General features: G+C 36.5%; 1 protein-coding gene and 1 long non-coding RNA gene across 4 annotated transcripts; one reads left to right on the forward strand and one right to left on the reverse strand.

The window, feature by feature from the left end:
* Positions 1-424: 424 nt before the first annotated feature.
* Positions 425-18036, reverse strand: LOC122574645. The gene is made up of 7 exons (XM_043742446.1): positions 17900-18036; positions 17291-17498; positions 16528-16785; positions 15668-16031; positions 15017-15246; positions 14377-14700; positions 425-13733 (listed from the first exon to the last, which is right to left on the reverse strand). Exons 1-7 carry the CDS (start codon positions 17998-18000, stop codon positions 13350-13352), a joined length of 1869 nt encoding a protein of 622 aa, XP_043598381.1. The 5' UTR covers positions 18001-18036; the 3' UTR covers positions 425-13349.
* LOC122574646 lies at positions 15164-19380 on the forward strand. 3 transcript variants are annotated; one of them, XR_006319118.1, is made up of 9 exons: positions 15164-15545; positions 15630-15860; positions 15950-16034; positions 16388-16415; positions 16511-16815; positions 17888-18227; positions 18480-18622; positions 18773-19136; positions 19225-19380. It is a non-coding gene; the product is annotated as an uncharacterized LOC122574646 (long non-coding RNA). The 3 variants fall into 3 exon arrangements; XR_006319119.1 differs by having other exon boundaries at positions 15164-15860; positions 19208-19380; XR_006319117.1 differs by having other exon boundaries at positions 15164-15860.
* The last annotated feature ends 3400 nt before the right edge of the window (positions 19381-22780 follow it).

A 22780-nucleotide genomic window follows, 5' to 3' on the forward strand; every position in this document is an offset into this window, starting at 1 on the left:
CAATCAAAGTAATCGATTCGTAATTTTTCACAAAAGGATTTTATGCACCGTGGTTCTTTCAATTTGCCTGACTTTTTCTAATTAAATTGCGGATGCTTATCCATTTGTGGGAAATTTAATATCAGAATGATTAAAGGGGTTAAAACAACCAATTCATAATTTTTCGTACGGATTCTTTTAATCAGGTTGATAATATTTATTCATTTCTTTTTTTTTTTATTTATTATTAATTTACGATCAATTCTCGCATTGAGAATTTTCAGTAATTTTCTCTGGCGTGGCGCAGTGACATGGCTAATTATTTATAATAAGTTAGTACTTATTACAGATAAGTATAATTATAAGTAAGTATTATAAATAAGTAAATATTACTTAATGTAAATATCTTGTTAAATCTTGTGCTTAGGTCTAACGAGTAGTATTTTTTCAGCCTGCGGATCTGGTCCGACATGTTATGTAATTTAGTAATTAGGGGGTTCCGATGTTTGTTGACTCTTTTGCTATATCTGTTGCTATATTTTGTTATTTCTTCTTTGACTGATTTATTCATTTCTGGGAAATTTAATATTAAAAGGTTATTAAACCAAAATTCATACATTCTAAGGAAATGTCGATACTTAGCGTACGCTTATTACGACAATTTTAAACTTAGACAATTTGAAAAAATATAGAAAAATACACAATTTGGAACGTATAAGGATTAAAACTGGATTCGAAAAAATAGTCATTTAAATACCAGTTTGCGTCGATGAAACACTGTTCGACCTTTACGCTTGGTAAATGATGGTTCTTGCAGAAATTCATTTCGCGCGAACACGATGGTATCGTGATAGGCAGTTAATTGGAAAAATGTGGCAGAACGCGCGCGTTCAGTTGGACATTGACGGCGTTGTGCTCGTACAAGCTCATCGTAGAAAGCTTGTACGGCGCGACGTAATTACAGGAAGGCTCGTCCGACAACGGCGTCGCGATGCTCCCGATGTTTGAACATTGTGTCGCAGCAATGTAATGTGGAACGCGGAAAGCTACATGCATTGACAAAAAGTGTACCGAGACGTCCGTACACTGCGAGCTGTGATGAAGAATGGCATAAACGAGGTTGCTGCTGGAAACGCCGTCATTACGCTCGACGTTGAGAAATTTCCATCGTTAAGAAGTGCTTTTATTTCCGGGTGCAATTTGACTATTTCTCTCCTTCTTGCCTTTGCATCTATTAGCGAAACAAATGTGAACCGTCAAAACTGTAGTTTCGTAGCAGAATTGAATTTAATCATTTTTTTAACCTTGAAGTATCATAGTGGAACGTTTCGTTCTTCGTCAATTTTCTACCGAGTGTCTAAGACATTGTGGCTCTGTCGTCTTGTAAGGAGATCGAATTCGTTAATCCTTGGAATATTATAACAGAACGCTAAAGATCTACATTCATTTTTGTTTTAATTACAGTTGCTTTTTGCTGTTTATGCTTTCTGATAATTCTCTGTGATTGAAAGAATCAGGCTATGCGATCATAGATCTGAACTCGTTACACTGACAAGTATATATTTTTTAAACATTTATACGTAACGATCCATTAAGCGTTAACAGGATCGTTATATGGAATCAGAGCAAACGAAATATAAAATATCCAGTGCTAATGCATTTAACACAATGACCGCATTGTTACATTTTGTCTGTCAGAAGCAGAGTATAGCAAAAAAGAGAAATTTCTGAAATAACGAGAATTCATGGGTCCAGTTTTATTACGTGGAAATGTCGATAACATGCTGTCAGGATGGAAAGCGTTTATGTTTAGAAGCTGTAAAACATTGGCTCGTTAGAGGAAGTCTACGAACGAGCACGGAAACAATGATAGAAAGTTCGTGTCGTTACAATGGGAACAATGTGCATTCGAACGACAGAACGCGTTTATTGTACCACGGAAATATTAGATAGCATCTCAGGAATATCTCTACTCGGAATACACCGGCGATTGAACGCCTTTCACGTTTCGTTAGCCATAAATTCCAGATTAAATCTCTGATCCCGCATTGTTCTCCTTTGAAAAATTACTAATGCAATTTGGCAACTCTCCTTTTCGCTCGTCAGTCGTTCGATTCGTACGAGAAATTCGAGTTTCACGCGGATCTTCTTGAAATCTGCATACACTAGTTCCTCTATTAGCATCCAGCAGAACAAGTGGTAAGCATAATTGGCGGAAGAGAACGATCAAAGCAGTCTCTTTGCATTCGAAATGGGGAAGAGTACGTTGAGCTTGCGAATAAGCAGAGACTAAGTAATTTAGCACGTGTCGTCTAAACGTTAGAGAAAGTCTTATTCGTTAGATCCTTCTGTTTTAATTCTCTGCCAGAAGATTTATACGACTACGATATCGTTTTACTTTTAACTCGTTAACCGATAAGAACGGGTTAACTCGTCGGGTGAATCGTCCATTTCTCGAACGTAATATCATCTTTTTACGTATCATTTCATCTCGGTTAGAAATCAATTATATCGTATTTGCATTTGACCCAGTTAAAGTTGATAGATGCGCAGCGCTACTTTTTACTTTGTGATTATACAAGTTTTTGATTAAGGGGTAACCTGGTTGATAGAAAAATTTTGCTACACGGAAAGTTCATTCTCAGTGGAATTATAAAACCTTTACACTTTATGTAAATTTTGCAGCACTTTCTTAACGCGGTTAAGTAGATCGAGACGCCTCGCGTCAGACACGCGCGTTTAGAATTCGTACGATCTGACAGGCGTTGACCGACTCTTATTTTTCAAGCATATATCGCTTTTTCGATCATGTTCGAATATCTTCACCGACAAGCGCTAGTTACGCACCGAACGATTCAATCGCTTAAAAAAACGATTTGTTATTATATTAAACGAAACAAATACTCGTCTGTTCTGTTATTTTTTATATTTCTTTTAGTAATAAAAACAATCGTAAAATGAAATTCTTGGGCCGTATTAAATATAATTTACGAGAAATAGTTACGCCAGAAAATTCAATTCCTGAGAAAATTACTCCTCGTGATTTTAATGGAAAACAAAAAAAGAAAAATTCTCGAAAAGCCACTGCAGTGACTTCGCTTTAATCTTTTAACTAGAGACAGTTTTAAAATTGAATCTTTGTCAGCATCAACGAGAAATTGCACTGTCGGCAACTTACACGGCGAACTGTACCGCCTGAGTCTGAAATCTGGCATTTTTAATCATTTCTCGAGGTCGACCATGTTTCTTCCCCTCGCCCTTTTTAACCCGAACGCGACAGAAATGCGCGCCACCGCGGGAAAAAGACAAATTGCTTTCTTTGGAAAACTTTTTTTTCACCGAGTGTTCTCCAGACGCGAGTGCTTTTCTCGGATCATCGTCGGATACGAGTGTACGATATACCGGTTCGAGCTGTGGGCGGTTCAGCATATATGTGTTTCGTATATTTAGATGCACATGTGCGTACGTTCACGGGGAAAAACCAGAAAGAATGGGAACTCCATCCGTTGCGACGAGAAAATATCGGCGCGCCGTCAACTTCTTACCGTTAAGCTGAAATTGAAAATCGTGTCTCTGCTAGAAGATATCGTCTCATATTCGTGGAAAAGTTCGAAAATAATTAGCTTCTTCTACGTTCTACTTTGATAAATTATTAGTTAACCAGACACAGTAAACTTCTTTATGCCCGCTTCTGTGCTCTTGGCAAAACTGTTCTTATAAAAGTAATTTTTATTATTGTCGACTAAAACAATGTCTTCTACAGGCGTAGAAAAATACTCGATTCTGGAAAGGTTAAACAAATTGAACGAATTGAACGGATGAATAGAAATTTCAGAGAAAGCATACGAAAGCTCGTGATCTTCTCATCTATGAACGCTTCTAGATTTCAGAAAACGACATTCTAGCAAATTATAGCGAACTATATAAAATTAGAGGAAATTATAACCAATTATGGTAAATTGATTATAATAAACAATCATAATAGATTGTAATCGACTGTAGCAATTTATATCAAGTGTAGTTATTCTCTAGTTTTTTTTAAATAATAAAAAAAATGCCCCATTCTCCGACATCCTTGCTGACAGCCTTTCATCTTAATTACTAAAAAAATCTCTTGTGAAACGGGAGAATGGGGACGGAGGGTCCCTTTTATCGTAGCACACAGATGTAAATGAGGAACGAGAGTGTAGGTACAGGAGAATACTGTCGTTTTCGTGCATACGTCCGGAATCAAAAGTACTGAAAATCAGTGTGGGCGCCGATTCGTGGGCGTGCCACGTTATAGTTCGCTCCATGTATAGAAACGACGATAGAAAAGGGCGGCGTATTCCTCGATGGAACAAGATTGCACGTACGTACGTACGTATAAGGCCACGTACTGTTTTCTCAAATTAATCCTTCGTTCGACATCTTGGAACGCGTCGACTGGCATGGCGCCGCATCAAAGCAGTTTCCCTTCCTGGAAGCAATCCAAATAAAGGAATCGCGTTTCTCGTAATTTGTCGCAATAGCTCCGCGACGATAAAGCTCCGAAATAAAACGATTTGCGGGAAGCTGTAAAGCTCACTAGCTCGTAAATCATGAAGCTTCAAATCTCAGCTAGAGATTACGTTCCTTCTAGGCAGCGTAATCATCGAATTAGAAAGGATTTTATTGATATTTCGCACGAAATTAGCACGATTTTCGAATAGCCAAGTTTTCATGTAATCGCTTTATTAAGAATAACTCTTTATGATCATTGCTGGAAAGTTCATTTCGGTTATAACACTGTCTGCTCTGGAAGCGTGCAAATTTTAATAGCATAGTGCGTTCCCATTGCGGTCGTGGCTCATTTGCGGTAACCGACAGAGTGGATCTGACCTTAAATAAGTAAATGAGAAAAACAAGTTTTAATTGAAAGTACGAACAATACTCGATAATCCGATAATTGAAAGGATATTACGAACGAAACTCGATATTTGGGAATTCAAACATTCTAGACTTAAACGTCCTAAGCTCTAGATTTAACTCACACTGGAAGCGTTCGACGAATTGAACATTTTTAAAAAAACCAACTATCAAGAAACTGTAGCACGTTTGAACGTAAAGTTGAAGCAAAATATCCCCTCGAAGATAAATTCTCCCCTAACATAATCTAGCTCGTATACTTCGGTAGATTTTAAAGATATCTATCATTATATTCTAGAAGAGGGTGACGGCCACCAAGAGTATACTGGAATTATTCATTAGAAAGGCTAAAGACACGAAAACAGTTGAAGCTCGACGCTGTAAAAATTTTCCTTCATGAGGACGTCGTTCTAAGTAAGAAGACGCTAACAGACCCCGTTTGCCGTCCACTTTAATGAAGCTAATTAACCCGAATGTGTAACCATGGGGGGACAAGATGGCATTAGTTTCGCTGCTTGAGTCGACGACCCAAAATTGGGAAGATTAACAGCATCCAATTTAACTTTGTTCGGTCGAAAACAGATGATCGCTGGTTCGCGGAAGGAATTAATGGCTATCGTCCGTTCAGTTCAAAAGAGATTTTCAAGCAGTTTCTTTGGATCAATGAAAATCTTCAAAGGTGAAGACATTTTTAGAGACGAAAGCTAATTGCTGATACAAGATGAAGGATTTAATTTAATAGTAACAGGTCGATCACTACGAATTGATAGTGTAATCAGAATCGTTTCAAATGAAAGTTAATCAACATTAACGTCCATTATGATATAGAACGAACCTTTTTAAGACAGAAGAACCGAGGTCATCTCTTTTTTCTTAAATAACATTGTACATTTCTCATTCCACGTTCTTAAAGCGGAAGGGAAAAAGAGGATTTAGAAATAAAACAGCGTATACTAACTTTTCAGCCCCTTCTTTTAGGTCTATCATTTGGAAAATCGGAAAATAGCCGCATTTCCACGGATCGTTTTCACTCCTTTAGAATGGATTTGGGAAAAAATTGCATAATATATATCCGCATATCCCCTACATATCCCCAACGTTTCATAAATTTTTAAATTTGCGGGCTGGGAATCTTCCCTCGTCAGTTATTTACGGAGAGAAGATATTCTTTATGGTTTCTTATCCCCGTGGATTCTTTAATTTGTTGAACCACTTTTTTTTTTTTAAACAAACTCAAATATCCTGGCAACCGATTACGCGCCTTACTCTGTACAATTTACTGCGCGGGGTTATTGTTCAATTCTCTGGGGGAAAATAAGTCAGTTAAAGAAGAAAATAGGAGAAGACAACGATAGAAACTACGAAAGAACAGCTGCTGTAGACGGTCGTTAATTATTCTTGCCATTAACAACAAGGCTAACGCGCTTGTCCAAGCCTCCCTCGTGAGAAAGTTCGCAATCATTTGCACGCCTTTTAGTTGACCACCATGTGTACAAATTGAGTCCCATGCAGAAACAGCGTTGAACATTTTCATTAGAAACATTCTGAAGCCTCTTATCGTGCTCTTGAAATCTAATAATTCCACTTTGCAAAGTCGTTTATCTCAATAACACCACTTTGATCCTTTATCGAATTCTAAAGAATTGAGATTCCCCAAGTCTTTATCTCTCTATTTCTCCAACCCTGTAACTTTTAATTTCTTTAATTCTTGATTTCTCCAACTACCAATTTCTAATTTTTTAATTAACGCTAACGCTCTAGTTTTTAATTTCTTTTTTTTTTAATAGTTAATTTCCGCATTCTCTAACTCTGTAATTTTTAATTTTCCCAAATTCTCCAACTCTCTGAAATTTAATTCCTTTAATTACTTTTAATGTTTTTTTTTTTAATTCTTTCAATTCTCAATTTCTCTAATTCTCCGTTCTTTAATTCGTTTAGCTCTCCAACCCTTAATCTCCCAGACTCTCTAATTTTTAATTTCACCATTCTTAATTCCCCTAATTCCGTAATTTCATCGAGTAACAAGCTCTCTGTGATTTCTGCTGAACTATTTTTGGTGTCATCTCGCTCTTAACGATATTCAGCCGAATACTGTAAACAGTTGTAGCTCGTGGCAGAAACGAACACATATTCAAACGCATGGATGAGTAGCACTCGAGACAAAGGCCTCTTTTATCCCAGAGTTCACGGACGGCTGAATAGCGAATAAAGTAGTTCAGCAGGACTATGGAGGTCCATTGTTAAAATTGTCCGGCTGCTGCTGGATTAACAGATTCCTTCTTCTTTTCTTCTTTTTATTCCCATCAAGAAAGTCAGAGGGGATGTGTGTGAATCATCCGCGCGCACGTGGCTGAGATTCCTAAAAATGTACACGCGAATAACCATTTCTTTAATTAAAAATAAACAACTAAGTGACGCGGCGACTGTTAAATTGATGGAAAAAAAATTGTCATTTTTCACTTCTGCTGCATTTACATTAAATGGAAACTGAATGTAAGCTCTCGTTGCGTCCTCAAATATGCGAAAATGTGCCACTTCGGACAAAAGACTCCTCTGTTAAGAGAACCTCCAACGTTGATTTAATATTTCTTCTTCATATGGTAGGACGATTCTACGTTTAGATTAATTCGTGAAAATATTTCGTTATACGTATCACGCTGTTTTATAAACTTGAAATTCAACTTCAACTTTCGTAGATTCAGTGCGCCGGTAGAATCCGTGGCATCAACAGGAGATGGATGAGATAACTTGCGTTATATCTTCTAGCTCGCAGCTTAGCTTTGAAATGTAGTAGAACTTTAATTATCCGAAATAATTATGAAATACATATGTATGAAAGATATATTGATAAAGAATAGAAACGAGAACTTTTCAACAAAAATGTAGCAATTCCTTTCAGTTTCTGTCCTTGTGTTTTTTAATGAACCATTCTCTAATCTCCAATTAATCGATCGTTGATCGATATTTTAATAATCAAGATTCTACTCATATATATAAGAGCTTTCATGTACGACGTTGTTTCAATACTTATTCTTAAACAAATGCGACGCATGACCGCATCTTCTCTCGCAAGAAATATCAGCAAGATCAACCTCAATTCCTCTACACATTGACACAGCTTCAAGGGAAAAGTCAGCTGTTTTTTTTCCTAATATAAAAAGAAAACCTTGCACAGATAGCAGTGTAGAAAAATCTTCGAAATCGTAGAGACGTCTTATTGCGCAGAACTCGATAGATTCGTATCCATAAATAAAGAACCTGGACGAGGCAACATAGGAAATAAATTTTACTATTACTCCTGAAGAAAATCTCCCGGACGTACGATGAAATGTACGTACGCCGTACATAAAATCTACGCGACCATAAACCGTAAATAAATAAAATTGCAGCCAGTTAGAACTGTACGCATCTGAAATTCAATTCTACCCACGATCCATCTTTATTGGATTCATAACAAGGTGTAGTGTCGGCCAATATCTAAGTCGTTGCTATATCCAAACGAGGAAGAAGACGAAGACGAGCGGAAAGAAAAGAAGCTGCAAAGACTCGCCGGTGTAATCCAAAGCGGACCGCGCGCGTTCAAACGCGAGGATGAGCGGCGCGCGAGACAAAAGGCCCTCTCTGCTCTGAGGAGAGTTCACGGACAGCTGAATGGTGAATAATATAGCGCAGGAGGACCAAGAGGAACCAACGGTACAGGGCATAATACTCTATATACCGTATGTTTCTCTCTGTCTTCTCAGTTTCCCCGCATCGGCTGTGTTAAAAAAACGGGAGAAGTTACGGGGTGGTGTGCAAGGGTTGAAAACAGACGAACGATAAACAGGAACGAGGAGGAAGAGGAAGAGGAGAGAGGGGCTGACTTGGTTGAAGAGCCCCCTAGCCAGTCTGCTATCGAGCAATTCTCGTTGCTATGGGGATAATCTCGAAAGGCCTCCTCGAAGTACGCAAAATCCGGCCTTTCCCTGGGCGATTTCCACTGAAACGCCGACCATTCTTCCGAAACCTCGTACACAGCTGGTGCTTTTACCATGATAGAAAAAATAATCCGTTTTCTTTCGAATTAGTCTTAATCTTCTTTCGCTTTCCTGTGAGATTTTCTCTATGTAATTATCCAGACGTCTCTTAATCTCTGGAAATTCCGTGTGCTTAAGGTTGTAGGTCTCTAATTTTTGCAATATTTAATAGGTCTATCTAACTAGGTCTACCGCTTTTTTATTTACGAAACGAATTGCGTAATAAGAATTGTATGGATAAGACTCGCCCGTGTAATGAATCGTGAAATGGCAAAAGTAAAATTAAAGGGTTCGAACATATCGAAATTTACTTTTTAAGAATTGAATATTAATCACGTACGTACTTATGTAATGTGATTGAGAAAATGACAGAAAATGCGGTTGATTAATCTGTCTTCCGACAGTATATGGTGTTATTCCGCTATATTATGCTGAATAGGTTATCTCTAGTAGAATTTTCGTCTTCGTTATTTTTAGAGAGGATGCTCTATGCAAATTTCTCCCTTTCGAGCACGACGAACTGTTGTTACCGCGAGCACACACAAGTGTCACCACTTGGTAGAAATTGAAAGAGAGATGGCGAGGATCATTTGCAACGATACCTAACTAGCCACCAACCCTCGCCACCTTTACCCTACAAGTGGAATCGATGGCAGACACGTGGCACTCGACTTGCTACAGTCGCCCTCACCTTCCCAGTTCCCTTTGTAGCTCTTTCGCGTCGAGATGACAGTCTGCAGACAACATGTCAGGGCCAAAATTCTCATTTACCCGAGACGTTCCAACACCGACTTCGTCGGACCCTTGTATCGATTCCATGTCGTTGCGAATCTTCCCCACCGAACACCATAATAGCCTGCTATAAAACATCATCTCGTATCTTACTGCATATGGCTGTATACGTGTAGTATAGAAATTATGTATGTTAGAGGCCTCGTGTACCCTAAAATGTACAAGTCATAAGAACAAAGAGGAATGATCTTACCGAGGAAGGATCTTCTTTGTCCTTGTCAGAATTAAAGATAATTTATTTGTCGAAATTGTTCTTCTTAGGAGAAGAAATTGTAAAAGAATAAGAACAGGATGCCTGGATAATTATAATGTGGCAGGTAAGGGAATGATTGTACCTGGAAAATTAGCTATCTAAAATGTGGTACATAATTTCTTTGTATGCACCCATTTATCACACGATAATTAAATTAATTACGATAGAAATAATTCTTAAACAATCGTCAGATGCAAAATTCCTTCGCATCTGCGCGAAAATAGGCCACATGCACTGGATGAATCAACGAGACAGGTAAATATTAATTCGCAAATTGATAACAAACATCAACTTGCTTACTCCGCGCAAACGTCCACGCGTTTTCATCTATTTTCATCGATGTCCAACGAAGACGAAACACCGTACGATCTTTTATCCTTGTTCCTTGGTTTTTCTTTCTATTTTTTATCATGCCATTGGAGAAATTACTTCCTTTACGTGCAGACCTCCTCCCACTTTTTCCATTTCCGCCGATTTCTTTCGTTCCCGGCTAAACACGTGTGCGCTTTTTCTCTCCCTTTCCCATCCGGGTCCTCTTGTTCTTAGCCCGAAGTCCTTTGGGAAACGGGGATGCAAAGGAGAAACCTACGAGAACATTCTTCAAGCAACCACTCCGCGAAAGTAATCCGAAACCCGTTACTTTTTCATTGCATAAGAATTTCAGAATCGCTTCTCCTTCCCTGAATTCAACTCCTCTTCAATTACACCGTTACTCTGACTCTCTTTTAATTTTATTCCATCTTCCCTGCTTCACGGTGATTCAATGAACTGAACGACTGTTTGGTGCAATTAGAGCGAGCAACGATTTCACTGTGCTTTGAATTTTATGAAACGAATGGAGGATCGAGTTTCGAGGGGATTATTGAAGTCGCGATGGTCCGAACCTGGCTTTTCTTAATTGTTTGCAACGGTTTCAAAGCCTCCGTATTATAATCTGAAACTATAGTTATACGAGGATTGGGCGGCTATAGAATTTGGCAATCATATCGGAGTGAAATTAGGAAATATAAAATAAAGGTTCAAACATGGATTTTCTTGATCGTTCAAAGTAGTTTCAGAAACTACATTCGGATTATGATCTTTGAAATTGTGATATTTATATGAGGAATAAGTGGCCGTGGAACTTGGGAATTACATATGTTTCATTCGATTTCTGACAATTTTCTTCTAAACTTTTCTAATATTTTTCTTTAATATTCTAAATATTTATATAAGAATTATTTTAACACAGAGGCTGTTCTGGCAATCGTGCGATCAAAGAAAAAAGCTGATTCTACGTAGAAATATAAGTTAAAAATTGGAAAGTAAATTTGTTCGTTCAGGACATTGTTTTCTAGGAAACCAAGTTCAAAAACGTATCTCCGTTTTCGAGGAAATTGAGTTTGCAGATGTCGAGTTACCTAGCAAGTTCCCAAACTCGCTCTTCTCGAAAACGAGATCTGGAAGTAAAAGATGCCCCAGACTTTCAATTTACTTAATACATGCTCTTCGTTAATTGCAAACGTATGAAAATAAAAATACATTCTAATTGAAGATTACACGGAACAAATGCGACAATGCCGGTTTTTCTTGATTTACTGGCTTTTACGTCACTTAATCGCTGAAAAGGAACGTTTTAAGATGGAACAATCGAAGAACGGAGTAGTCTGATAAATTGGAAGATACAAATCTTTCAAAAACAGGTGACAAATCCACCCTGCTGCCTTGCAAAAGACGAAAAATATTAATTTAATTTACTGTACCGGTTGTGCTCGATTAATATCAATCTGCATGATTAATATTTTTTCAATGATCAAAAGAGCGACATTGGCACGCATTTAATCCCAAAATTGAACGAAAAGATATACCTTTCACGTATAATTAATTAACACGCCGAATCTTTAAATTGCTCTTTTAAAAGGACAAAAATTATGACCTATAATTTTTCATCTGTAATCTTCAATCATAGACATTTTTCGAAACTATCTTCTTAATCTTATTAATAAAGACATGAGACATCAAATTCGATCAATAGAATCTACAAATGATTAATTTAGTAGGTACGCAAAGAAGCAATTAAAATCTCGCTCATGTTGCTCGCACAATCTCCAAAACAGCGGGACGTAAGAAGAATGATTTGCAATGTTAATGCACGTGGGAGGAACTGAAGAACGAAAAATCCCTGGCAAGTTTATCCTCCCGTAGGGTTCTCGTGAGAATCGCGTAAAATTTTCATCTTCAAACCAACGGATCGTTCGTGTACTATGGAAGCGCGCAGCTGTTCCCGTAAAAATTGAAAACGCCATGACTCGAGCGCGTGGCTTTCGGCCGTAAAGCGGAGAACGCACGCACCAACTCGTCCGTTAAAGATGAAAAAGAAAAAGCAAGATAGAGAAAAGATTATTGCACAGACGTTTCCGCGTCTCGAATTAATCTTCGCGCTGCGAGGCGACCTCGACGTTACGTTTGATCGGTGTTTCGCGCTGCGTAAATCGTGCAAGTGTTTCAATTGAAGGAAAGAGGAAGCGAAAGGAAGGGAGAAGGAAGGAACACGCGGAAGCCATCTGTTCATCTGCTGCGTTGCCTGATTAATTCAATTACTTAATCGGACGACGAAGATTTTCGATTCGGAAAGCCTCGTGAATTATTCACCAGCTCGTCCGCGAAGGTAATATCGAAATCATGGAACACTATGAATAATTGGAGAGTCGCGGTGAACTCTCTGGCTAAAACAATAATTTGTTTCGGTTATTCGCTATGCTGTAGCTTCTTTCCATCGGTGTTTTAACCTGGTGAACCAGGATTAAGAAACAACTATCCTTCCTTTCAAGCGTTATACGTAGCCGCGTAATGGTTACAGTATTTGCATATTGCGCGGATACAGACGCGCTATCGTGTATAATAATTTCTTTGTAGCTATCATGTTCGGTTAGTACGAAATTTATTCCATGATCGTTTGCCACATTTTACTCCACGATTTCATTAGAGAGTTTTAAAGTATCACAGCTTTGATAATGATAAACGATTATGTTTTTACTTTGGAACAGTTCCACAAATTGAAATGGCAAAAATGATCGATCGGGCGGGTGTAAGTTTGAAACTTTATTATGTAAAAGTGAGCAGAGATGGTTCCTGTGAACTTCGCTAGAATCTTGACCAAAAAGTAAAGAAGAATTCTTTTTTAACTCGCACTAGAGTGGAATCTGAGATTGTACAAAAAATGTAAAAACTCGATCAAATATTAAGTAACGAGATTTAATCTTCTCCGTGATGAATTGCTTTCATAATTTTTAATCTGTACAATTGCTTTTACATGATAAAAATCAGCGTCACGCGTTTCCTGCGTACAACACATATCGTTTTGTATTTTAGCAGCAATAGTACAAGAAACTTTCGCATATTTCTTAATATTCTATAATACGTTAATTTGTAAAGTTGTCCGATCAGTCGACAGTCTCAGTAATATTAAAATCTTGTAGAGTCTCTTTCGATTCTCTTTGACTCTTCAAATCTCGTTGACTGTTATCTTCTTCTCCCTTGTGATCCTCGGATGCCGCACTTTTGATCGATTCCGAACATTTATCCTGAAACGTCAGGTCAAAGTCGTCCGGAAATTGATCGCGATAGGCGGTGAAGTCCTCCTGTTTGCAATAGTTGGTGAAAAAGATCAAATATTGCATCTCCTGCTCGGTTGGCTTCGGCGGGGGTGGTATCGATTTCAACCTTTGAGTTTTTGGAGTCGATCGCCGCATTGCAGGCCGCCTTTTTATCGGAGGTGGCTCTATAGCACGTTGCAGAGATGCCAGCAATCGCTGCATAAGCTCAAACTATAACCGACAAATTCGCATTTGACATTTTAAACGCGCGAAACCATCAAAGTATATTTCAATTACCTACCATAAGCAGGCTGCGAATATTTATACAGACTTTTAGAGATATAACTAAAGAAGCGAAATTTAAGCAACGATTCGTCTCACCTATTGAGTACTATAACCAGTTTTATACTTTAAATAATTTGTACAATTTTATATATATATATTTTTGCACGCTTAAATTTCCTATAAGCGAATAATCGCACCTTTAAGTTTCCCACAAATACATCTTCGCACGTTCAGACTTCCAACGAGTGTATTTCTGCCCTTTTAAATTTTCCATGAACGCGTCTATGCAACTTTAGGTCTCTCATAAATGTATCCTTGCGCCCTTAAATATCACATAAGCGCATCTTTGCCCTTTTAAATTTCCCATAAATGCATTTTTGTAACTCTGAGTTTCTCACGAATGTATCTTTCCACTGTTAAATCTCCCTTAAGCGTGCCTTTACCTTTTGAAACTTCCCACGAGTTCTTTTGTGCACTATTTCCATAAATGCATAAATATCCGCAGTTTATGCCACGATGCATTCAGAAAGCGAGGAATGGAGGATATTAAATAATAACGAGTAATTCTTATAATTCCGAGTTATCTGACCTTTTTGGCAGCTTCCTCTGTCTCCTTCATAGCCCTCAGCTCCTGCTTGAAGCCTTCCTTCTCGCAAGCTTGGACCACTTCCGGTGGTAGAGTATCCAGCTTCAAATTCAACTCCTCGTGCGTCTTCTCGATCCATTTCATCATGGAGAAACTGTCTAGGTTCGCATCGTTCGGCGCCACACAGCTTTCATACGTATCCTCGACGAATACTTGAAGACGGAGCACTTCCTCGGAACAAACGGAATCGCGGAACAACGTTTCTAGAAGCTCGTTCGCGTAACTTTCCAATTCCGCGGCTCTAGCTTCGAGTTTGCGAATGGTATCCTGAATTTATCATCAGTAAGTATGTGTGCCATGATTCTTAAAATTGATTTACTTGTAATTATTTTATTTTGTTTTATTTATTTCTGGTATTTTGTATTTATAATTCTCAAGCCATTAAAAGCCAACGTTGCATTGACGCAACGTTTCAAACGCGATTCTTTTCAATTAACTTGCGTTAACGAACTCTATTTTCGTACAATGTGGCTATATGAAGGAGAATTCTAAAGATTCTAAAGAAGAAGAAATGTTTGTAAGTTTATAACAGTATGATAAACTATCGATTGGTCCTTAACGAGTTGATTAATCGAATTCTTACTTGTAGCTCGTTGATTGTGTTGGTTATTTCCGTAACTTCCGCCTGGATCTGTTCTTCGGCCGACTGAATCGTCACCATCAATTCAGACATCGGCTTTGCCAGAGACTCCAAGTGAATCAACGCGTTCAGATTTTGCGTTTCTATCGCTCTGAACACGTAGATCAGTTCAAATGGATCTTCGAAGTATATATTTGTCGGGCCTGCCTTGTTAATGTCTTGCTCGAACAAGTCTAAAAATACGAAGCAATAATTTTCAGCACTTCGATGCGAAGAATACAAATATTCTAACTAACGATTTCTTCGCTAAATATTATATCGTTTGTTAAATATTACTACTAAATGTTCCTCACTACAAAACTACAACTAGCGCTTTGGATATTTTACACATCTTTGCATATTCTGTCGCATTTTTCTATATTGTTAGAATTTCGTGTCGTTTAGAATTGTCAAAGCTAAGAAACGTTCTTGAAGATTATTCCAAGACTCCTTTCGCAACGATGAATGAAAAATAAATCTCGAAAGGAAAAAGGTAAGTATAAAGGTATGGCATAATTAATAAAACCTCCATGCAAGACATTAACGAAATATCTTCTAACATAGAATCTTTTCCAAGGTAAAGAAAGCATACAAATGTAGAATAATGCGAATTACCTATGAGAACGTCAAGCGAAGCAACTTCGTCAACCATTCTGTATCGACCGAATAAATCATCAGCTCTGTGAAGGATGCTTTCTCCAGAATCAGTGCGATGAATCCAGTCGTGTTCCGCCCGCCAAGCGAGCGGAGACACCTGATAGAGGAATCTTTGACACATCTTCACTGTCCTCCAGCTCTCCTCCCAATGGTACACGTCCAGTCTGACTTTACCGTACTCTGCGGAAAGCTTGTTCCTCCTGTCTGTGATCTGCCTAGTCTTCTTTATCTCGTTTTCAGCCAACTGTAGAATCTTCATGCTCTCCTCGTGATCCGTCGAAAGGAACTCCTCGAAACCGCTCACGTATCGACGAAATCGTCGCTGGTAGGATAGATGAAGCATATAGTATTTATGAGGAACTAGATACTAGAGAGATAGATTTGGATGAGAAAATAATTATTAGAAATTTGAATGAAGAATGAGATATTGCAGGGAATTTGCAATTTTTCCTATTTAATCTTTCAATGTTGACTGAATTATGGAAACGAGATTATAATGTATAAAATATATATCTGTCTACAATTTAGCGCTATGTTTAAAGACTTTGTATCCTAGCTAAGGAAATAAGTAAGAATAAAGAGGACAAAAATTATTTTATTGCCAGGAAATAAATCATCATTGTTTAAATTACTGAAAAAAATAAATTAACAATGCATATCCTGTTTGTAATATTCCAGACATTCTAATACAAGACGTAGGAATTTGGTACGTATCAATATGAGATTTATCATAGAAACATTGTTTTGATACTTATTATCTTTTTTTCTTGTTATATATTAATAACAAATTTATGGTTTTAGATCTGCAAAGACCAGACCTTGATCTCATCGAGTCGTTTCTGCTCCTCGACGAATTGTTGGTCTATACGAATACAATCGTCCATTTCTTGTCCAGCTAGCAACCGAACCTTTAAAATCTCACGAGTGTCCTCTACGTAGTTGCGCACAGAAAATTTTTCTCCGACTAGTCCTCCATCCAATTCCGAGAAATACTGCGGATCTACGTCGGTCATGGCTATAGCTTCTTCCAAATCTTTGTGTTTCTTCGCCTCTAGAGCCTCGATGTCCACGTCCACCTTGCAACATAATCGTACAACTCGTATCAAGTAAGGAAATTCTTCTGAAATCGAATAATCAAAGTTCAATCAGTAATTAAACGTTCACAGACTTAACAATCTTTATAATAAATTGATTAAATTTACTTACGATTTTAAATTTTCTAATTTGAAACTTATTATTAATTTTATAAATTTCTATACTTTGGAGTATTTTTCTTCCTAACTATAGTAAGCGTTTAGATTGAATTCTACGACAAATTGTAGAAATATTTATACTCTCGCAAATATTGAGTACGAATGATTAATATCTTTTAATGTATTCTGCAATGTATATTGATAGGAATGTATGGTGTAATAATTAAGCCTCTGATTGATATATCGTTCATCGCAAAATAGCAAATATTCGCAATACAAGTGAGTGGACATTTTTTAAACAAATTGTCGAATTCAATAATCGTAAGATTATGATTCCCTGTATAGTCTGCATGTATTAAGATCACACATCAAAATTGTAATTCCTTACACGAAGTCTCCGTAGAAGATCGTGCGAGTCTTTGGCTTTGAAGACATCCATTCTTCGTTCTTTATCTGTGGTACGTTTTTTCGCCTTCCAATATTGAAAATAAGAGAACATGAGCGAACAAGGAGGATAGACGAATGGAGATTGTTCCTCCAGGACATTTCTAGTTTCTCCCAAGTGTTCATGGCCCTTGGTAAAATAATTCTGTGATCTAAAAAGTATACATTTCAATGATCGTGATTTAAAAGATCAGTCTGCATAATAACTATACCGCCGATTTTTATTTAAGGCGCGCACACGTATAGAATGCACACAATAAGCAAAATATCTAAAATAATGTACTCGCTACGTCATACAGTAGATAAAATAAATTTTTAATCACGTTCCATTTTTTCAATTATTTTTTAATAAATTAATTCAAAGGTATATAGTAATATACGCTAAAGGTATAATATTGCATATAAAAAAGGGTTGAACTGCACCCCCTATACTTTCACATACAATATTCGATACATTATTAAATCTTCTGTACAAGACACCGTGTATAAAGATTTAAAAATTCTCCAAATATAAAGTTGTAAAGTGTTTATCATTTCACAGGGGCGCTCTTACCTGAAGAAGCCTTTCTGAGACTTTCTGGTGGACGCTGATTTCTTTCGGGTCTTCTGGCTGATCTGGCGTCGTCTAGAAGATGTCGACGTTGGATCGGTCATGTCTCCCGTAATTCAGCGCAGCGTGCTTTATTCAAACTGTCAGCTTTTCACCTGGCCGGCCGTTCACCTGCGTCGCTGTAGAAAAGACTCCGCTTTTCATCTGATCGCAATGGTCAAAGGCAAGCACCAACAGAGATGGCTCGCGTTTGCATAAAACTTTTCTCTTCTCAAATGTCTGAAGAAGAATTGAAACATTGAAGAATCTACCAAAGAAGAAGATTATCGAGGTGCTTTTTTAATTAGTAGAATTAAATCGTTCGCCTCTTCCTAGTGCAATTTTTCTGTTTTTTTATTTTCACTGTTTCGTCGATCTACGTTTTATTTTTATCTGTTTCTCAAGAAATTTCTATTGCGAATTTTATTCTATTCATTTGTGAAGAAAGAGAACTCGGTGTTGCAATTTTATCGTTGATTTAATTAATATGAAAAAATATGGGATTGGCGAAAGAAACATTGTATTGATTATTTCGCTTGAACAGGTGCAGGAATAACATAGAACATAAATGAATCGACAATGACAGTTTCACGGATGTATCGAAAATGCAAGTTGAAATGCAAAATAATCTCTTATTACGCTGAAGCTTGAAGATTCTCGAGATACACTTGAGAGCAAACTTAATTGGTAAGGAATTATAATTGATTTGATCGTGAATTATTAATCAATAATTGATAAGGATACTTCAGTCATTACACGCAATTTAAAAACTCAAATTAAATAATGCAAATATTATATAATATATTTAATATATTAATACTTTTGTCAATTTTTCAGATACTCATGAGTTTCGAAATTTCTGCTAAAATTCCTCTGAGAGCATCGACGAAGGAAGTCTACATTTAAAAAAGACAAGTTTATCACGAGGAATAAAAGAACGCATTCTATTCATCAAAGTGTCTTTTCATGGACTGTTTCAATCTTCTCATATCTAAAACCTTCAAAGTATCACGTACCAAACATGGGAATTGATCACTGTAACACTGCGTATAATAATTCTTCCAAAAAAGCAACTATATAAAACAATATAATCCTATATAACAATTTCTGCCTTCTAAGACAACTTCTATATCCTTCTATGTATAGAATTCTTGCCAAGGCAACAAGTTCTCAACAAGAGATACAACATTAAGACATCAAAGTAAATATGTAATCTGATTTTGCTCTGTACAGTCTGTCATAATGTTATAAACATAACAGCATGTTCTATAGAAATGAATAAATTGCAGATTCCTATCTCTGTCTGCGAGGCAGTGTTGAAATGGAACAAGGAATCGGATGCATCCTCTAGCGATCCAGTGAAAAGTTGATCCCTTAAAGATCCGGGCACGCCCGGGAGCAACGAATTCCGATTCAAAGCTTGAAAAAGCTACTTACTTTCTAAAACAAAAGCTGGAATCTCCTGCCTTTTCCAGCGATAAAACTGCTATCCATCTGGACGTTGAAAAAACGGGAGAAAAAAATGAGAAAGAGTTCGATAACCTGACAGCAACCTCCTCTTTAGCAAATGTAACCACGCTGTCAGCAAGACAACGTTTCGTGGATAAGCGGTTGCCAAGTGGAATTGTTTGGCATGCGCGTTGTATTTCAAAAAGTGTCATTGTCGTAAGAGATGTAATATAGTTGGTTAAAACTTTGACTAAACCTTTGTCTTATGAACTAACCATTTGGCTTCGAATAACGAATATGACTCGTCATGTTAATATGCTACATATCATGTATAAACATAATGACAATAATTATTTATAGAGCCGCGGATATTTATACAGATTCATATCTTTACGTGTATAATTTGAAAAGTGTATTGTAAATATTTTATATATCTTTGCGTATTATACACGATTTGTGTATTTTTTAAACTTAACATTTCCCACAAATATGTACAAATCGAAAAACACTTTATAATATTCTGTATATACAAGGCAAATGACGATGAGCTAATTATACTTCATACGTCGATTAAGTCACGTAAAACATGTCAATTAAATCGAAGGATTAATTCACTACAGGCCGTGCCATAGTCAGTGACAAAACTTGTATTTATTTTCTTTTTTCTTCTTCTTTGCGTATGTTTATACCTCAAAACATGTGACGACTCTAATTGGCGTTTCTAATGTTTGAAACGATGCAAAATATATCAGGCGATAATCTCTCATGATATTATAAGACAAGGGGTTAGTTAAAAAGGTTTAAAGGACGGTAGAGATTGTCCTCAATGCATCTAGGGTTGTGTATGTCTGATATACATAAGTGTACATATGCTAGCTATAAAAAGTATTTATTGTAAGATTGTATTTATTGTAGCATTTACAGGCTAATTAATTAGGTCTAAGTATATCAATTTTCATATCACGTCATATCATTCAGTGATATTTCCGTATTACTATAACAATTTGATACTATAAACATGAAATGGAGAATCTGATTGAAAACAATAGTTCTATTGAAAAGTAAGGGTATGCGCAAGTACCTTTTATAGCCACTGTGTCTGTAGGATTAATTTGTAAATTGATATGTATATAAAATTCCTTTATATCTGCAGATAAAGTTATACGTTTATAAGATATATTATGCAAATCGTACATTTCTACAATCTACCATTGTACACGCCTAATTGTACGATCATCCTAAAAATTGTTAATTATAGAAGTATAATTGTAAGTACATTCCATTATACAGATATAGATAAGTTAGACGTAATAAATAAGAGAGCATACTATAACAGAACGTAAGCTAATGATGAAATGTATTGAATTAAGTAATTGGTAAGATAAGAGCTTGGAATATTAAATGTAAATATGATGTAAACCGAAAAGCGAAAATTGAAAACAATACTAAAAAAAATATAAGCGTAGTTTCTCAGAATTATTACCAAAATTTTATTTATAAAAATTATTATCTAATTTATAGATTCATATTAGGCAAGCCTAATTTAATTCATATACATATGTACGGTCAGTAGCTTTGTTAAGAATTTGAACTTTGTATACGCGTTTTGAAGTTCAAATGCTATATAAAAAGACAATTGCGGATTCACTTAAATGGAGTAAACAAAACAGTGAAACGGAGAGGTAATTAAAATGGCGAAACAACAGAAATTAATGCTTCCAATTAGGCTTTTTTGGAAAAGATAGAACGAACTGGAACTAATCGCTATTGCTGTCCTTGTCGTACACCGTCGCCCTCTTTCTCTGACACCTACAGAATGCGCATGTATCTGTCCTTGTCAAACAGTGTCGCCCTCTCTGTCTAACACAGGGCACATCTCTATCCTGCTCGCACATTACCGCCCTTTTCGTCCAACACAAGGTATGTATTTATCCTTGTCGCACAGTAATGCGTTCCTTGTCTACGACTACTCAAGTGCTGCCATCTATCGGATCTGGTTAAAAACATGAAAAAGTAACAGGAATGTAGAACGTGCAAGGACGTATCGCAGAAGATACTAGACAAGGATCGCACTACTGTGCGACAGGGACAGACTTATGCCGTGTGAAAAACAAGGAACGCATTAGTGTACGACAAGGACAGCTAGATATACAAATATTGTATTTTCGTATGTATCAGTTATTTTTAGCTAGAATTGTATAAAAGATTGATCTATCGAAATATTATAAAACGCGCAACGTCATTTAATTAAGTTATCCTAATACGAATAGTAGAATTTCAGAATTTATATAATTTATGTAACTTATACATTAATTAAAAGCTTTGAATGAACGTCTAATTAAAGTTAATCAACTGTTTATTCATTCAATTTAATAATCATTCGCATAGCCAGCGATATTAGAAATCCCAATCCTATAACGAGAAAGAAGATCGTAAAAGACGATAAGAGCAAGTTGAGAGACTTTAAAACGAAGTTCTGAAACGGGAAAGTGGAAAAATCACCCAGCTCACAATTAAATCATTTGTTTATTCGAGATATTCTTGGAAATTACGTCATATTCTCGGAATCGCGAAAATTCTATGAAAAAGACGTCCTATTCCAGAAGTTGCAAAAATTCTTAAAAGTAACGTCACCATTCTGGGAAGTTTTAAACGTTTACATTTTTCCTTTATTTTGGTTGCGCTTTGTTTATTTACGTTTTCAATGTTTATTTACATTCTCGGTTTGTTTATTTCCTTTTTCAATGTTTATTTACAGTTTCAGTATTTATTTACATCTAAAATGTAAACAAACTAAAATTTTGACAAATTCTCCGTGTTCCCTTACTATAATTTATGAATGTGACGGGAAAGAAGGATCGGGGCGGATGGAGTTAGGGGCGATTGATAAAACAGTTAAATTGCCTTTAAAATATTAATTTATTCAATAAAATTGGAGAAATATGTACCAATTTACATTAAATTTAATTTTACAATGTAATGTAATATATTGCTTACAAACTATTGCATTTGTTTTACTTGAAATTATGTTGAAATATACTATTTATTTATAAACCATATTGCATTAGAAAATATAATACTTTGTCTATAATTGAATAACATAGTAACTTGTATACTATATATATATATATATATATATATATATATATATATATATATATGTCGGGTTGGCGTTAGGATTAGAGCTGGGGTTAAGGGCGTGAAACAAACCTTCGTTGTGATTAGACATTGTCGTTATGCAATAGAGAAGATATTGACTAGAGCAAATATGATTGTTACAGATATCGACAAGTAACCGTGGTAATTAGATACTCGAGACGCTAATGACAATGATCCTAGGTTCGATAACGAATCCGCGGTCAACGGGATAGTAGATGTATGCTCTCACAAAATCTA

Source organism: Bombus pyrosoma, linkage group LG14 (assembly GCF_014825855.1).
Source record: "Bombus pyrosoma isolate SC7728 linkage group LG14, ASM1482585v1, whole genome shotgun sequence".
Taxonomy (NCBI): domain Eukaryota; kingdom Metazoa; phylum Arthropoda; class Insecta; order Hymenoptera; family Apidae; genus Bombus; species Bombus pyrosoma.

Coding starts and splice junctions, on each gene's coding strand:
- LOC122574645 (XM_043742446.1), bottom strand. CDS start 18,000: ATGACCGATCCAACGTCGACATCTTCTAGACGACGCCAGATCAGCCAG. Junction 16,032..16,527: donor AACGACTCGATGAGATCAAG/GTCTGGTCTTTG, acceptor CTATCCTACCAG/CGACGATTTCGTCGATACGT. Junction 14,701..15,016: donor ACACAATCAACGAGCTACAA/GTAAGAATTCGA, acceptor TGATAAATTCAG/GATACCATTCGCAAACTCGA.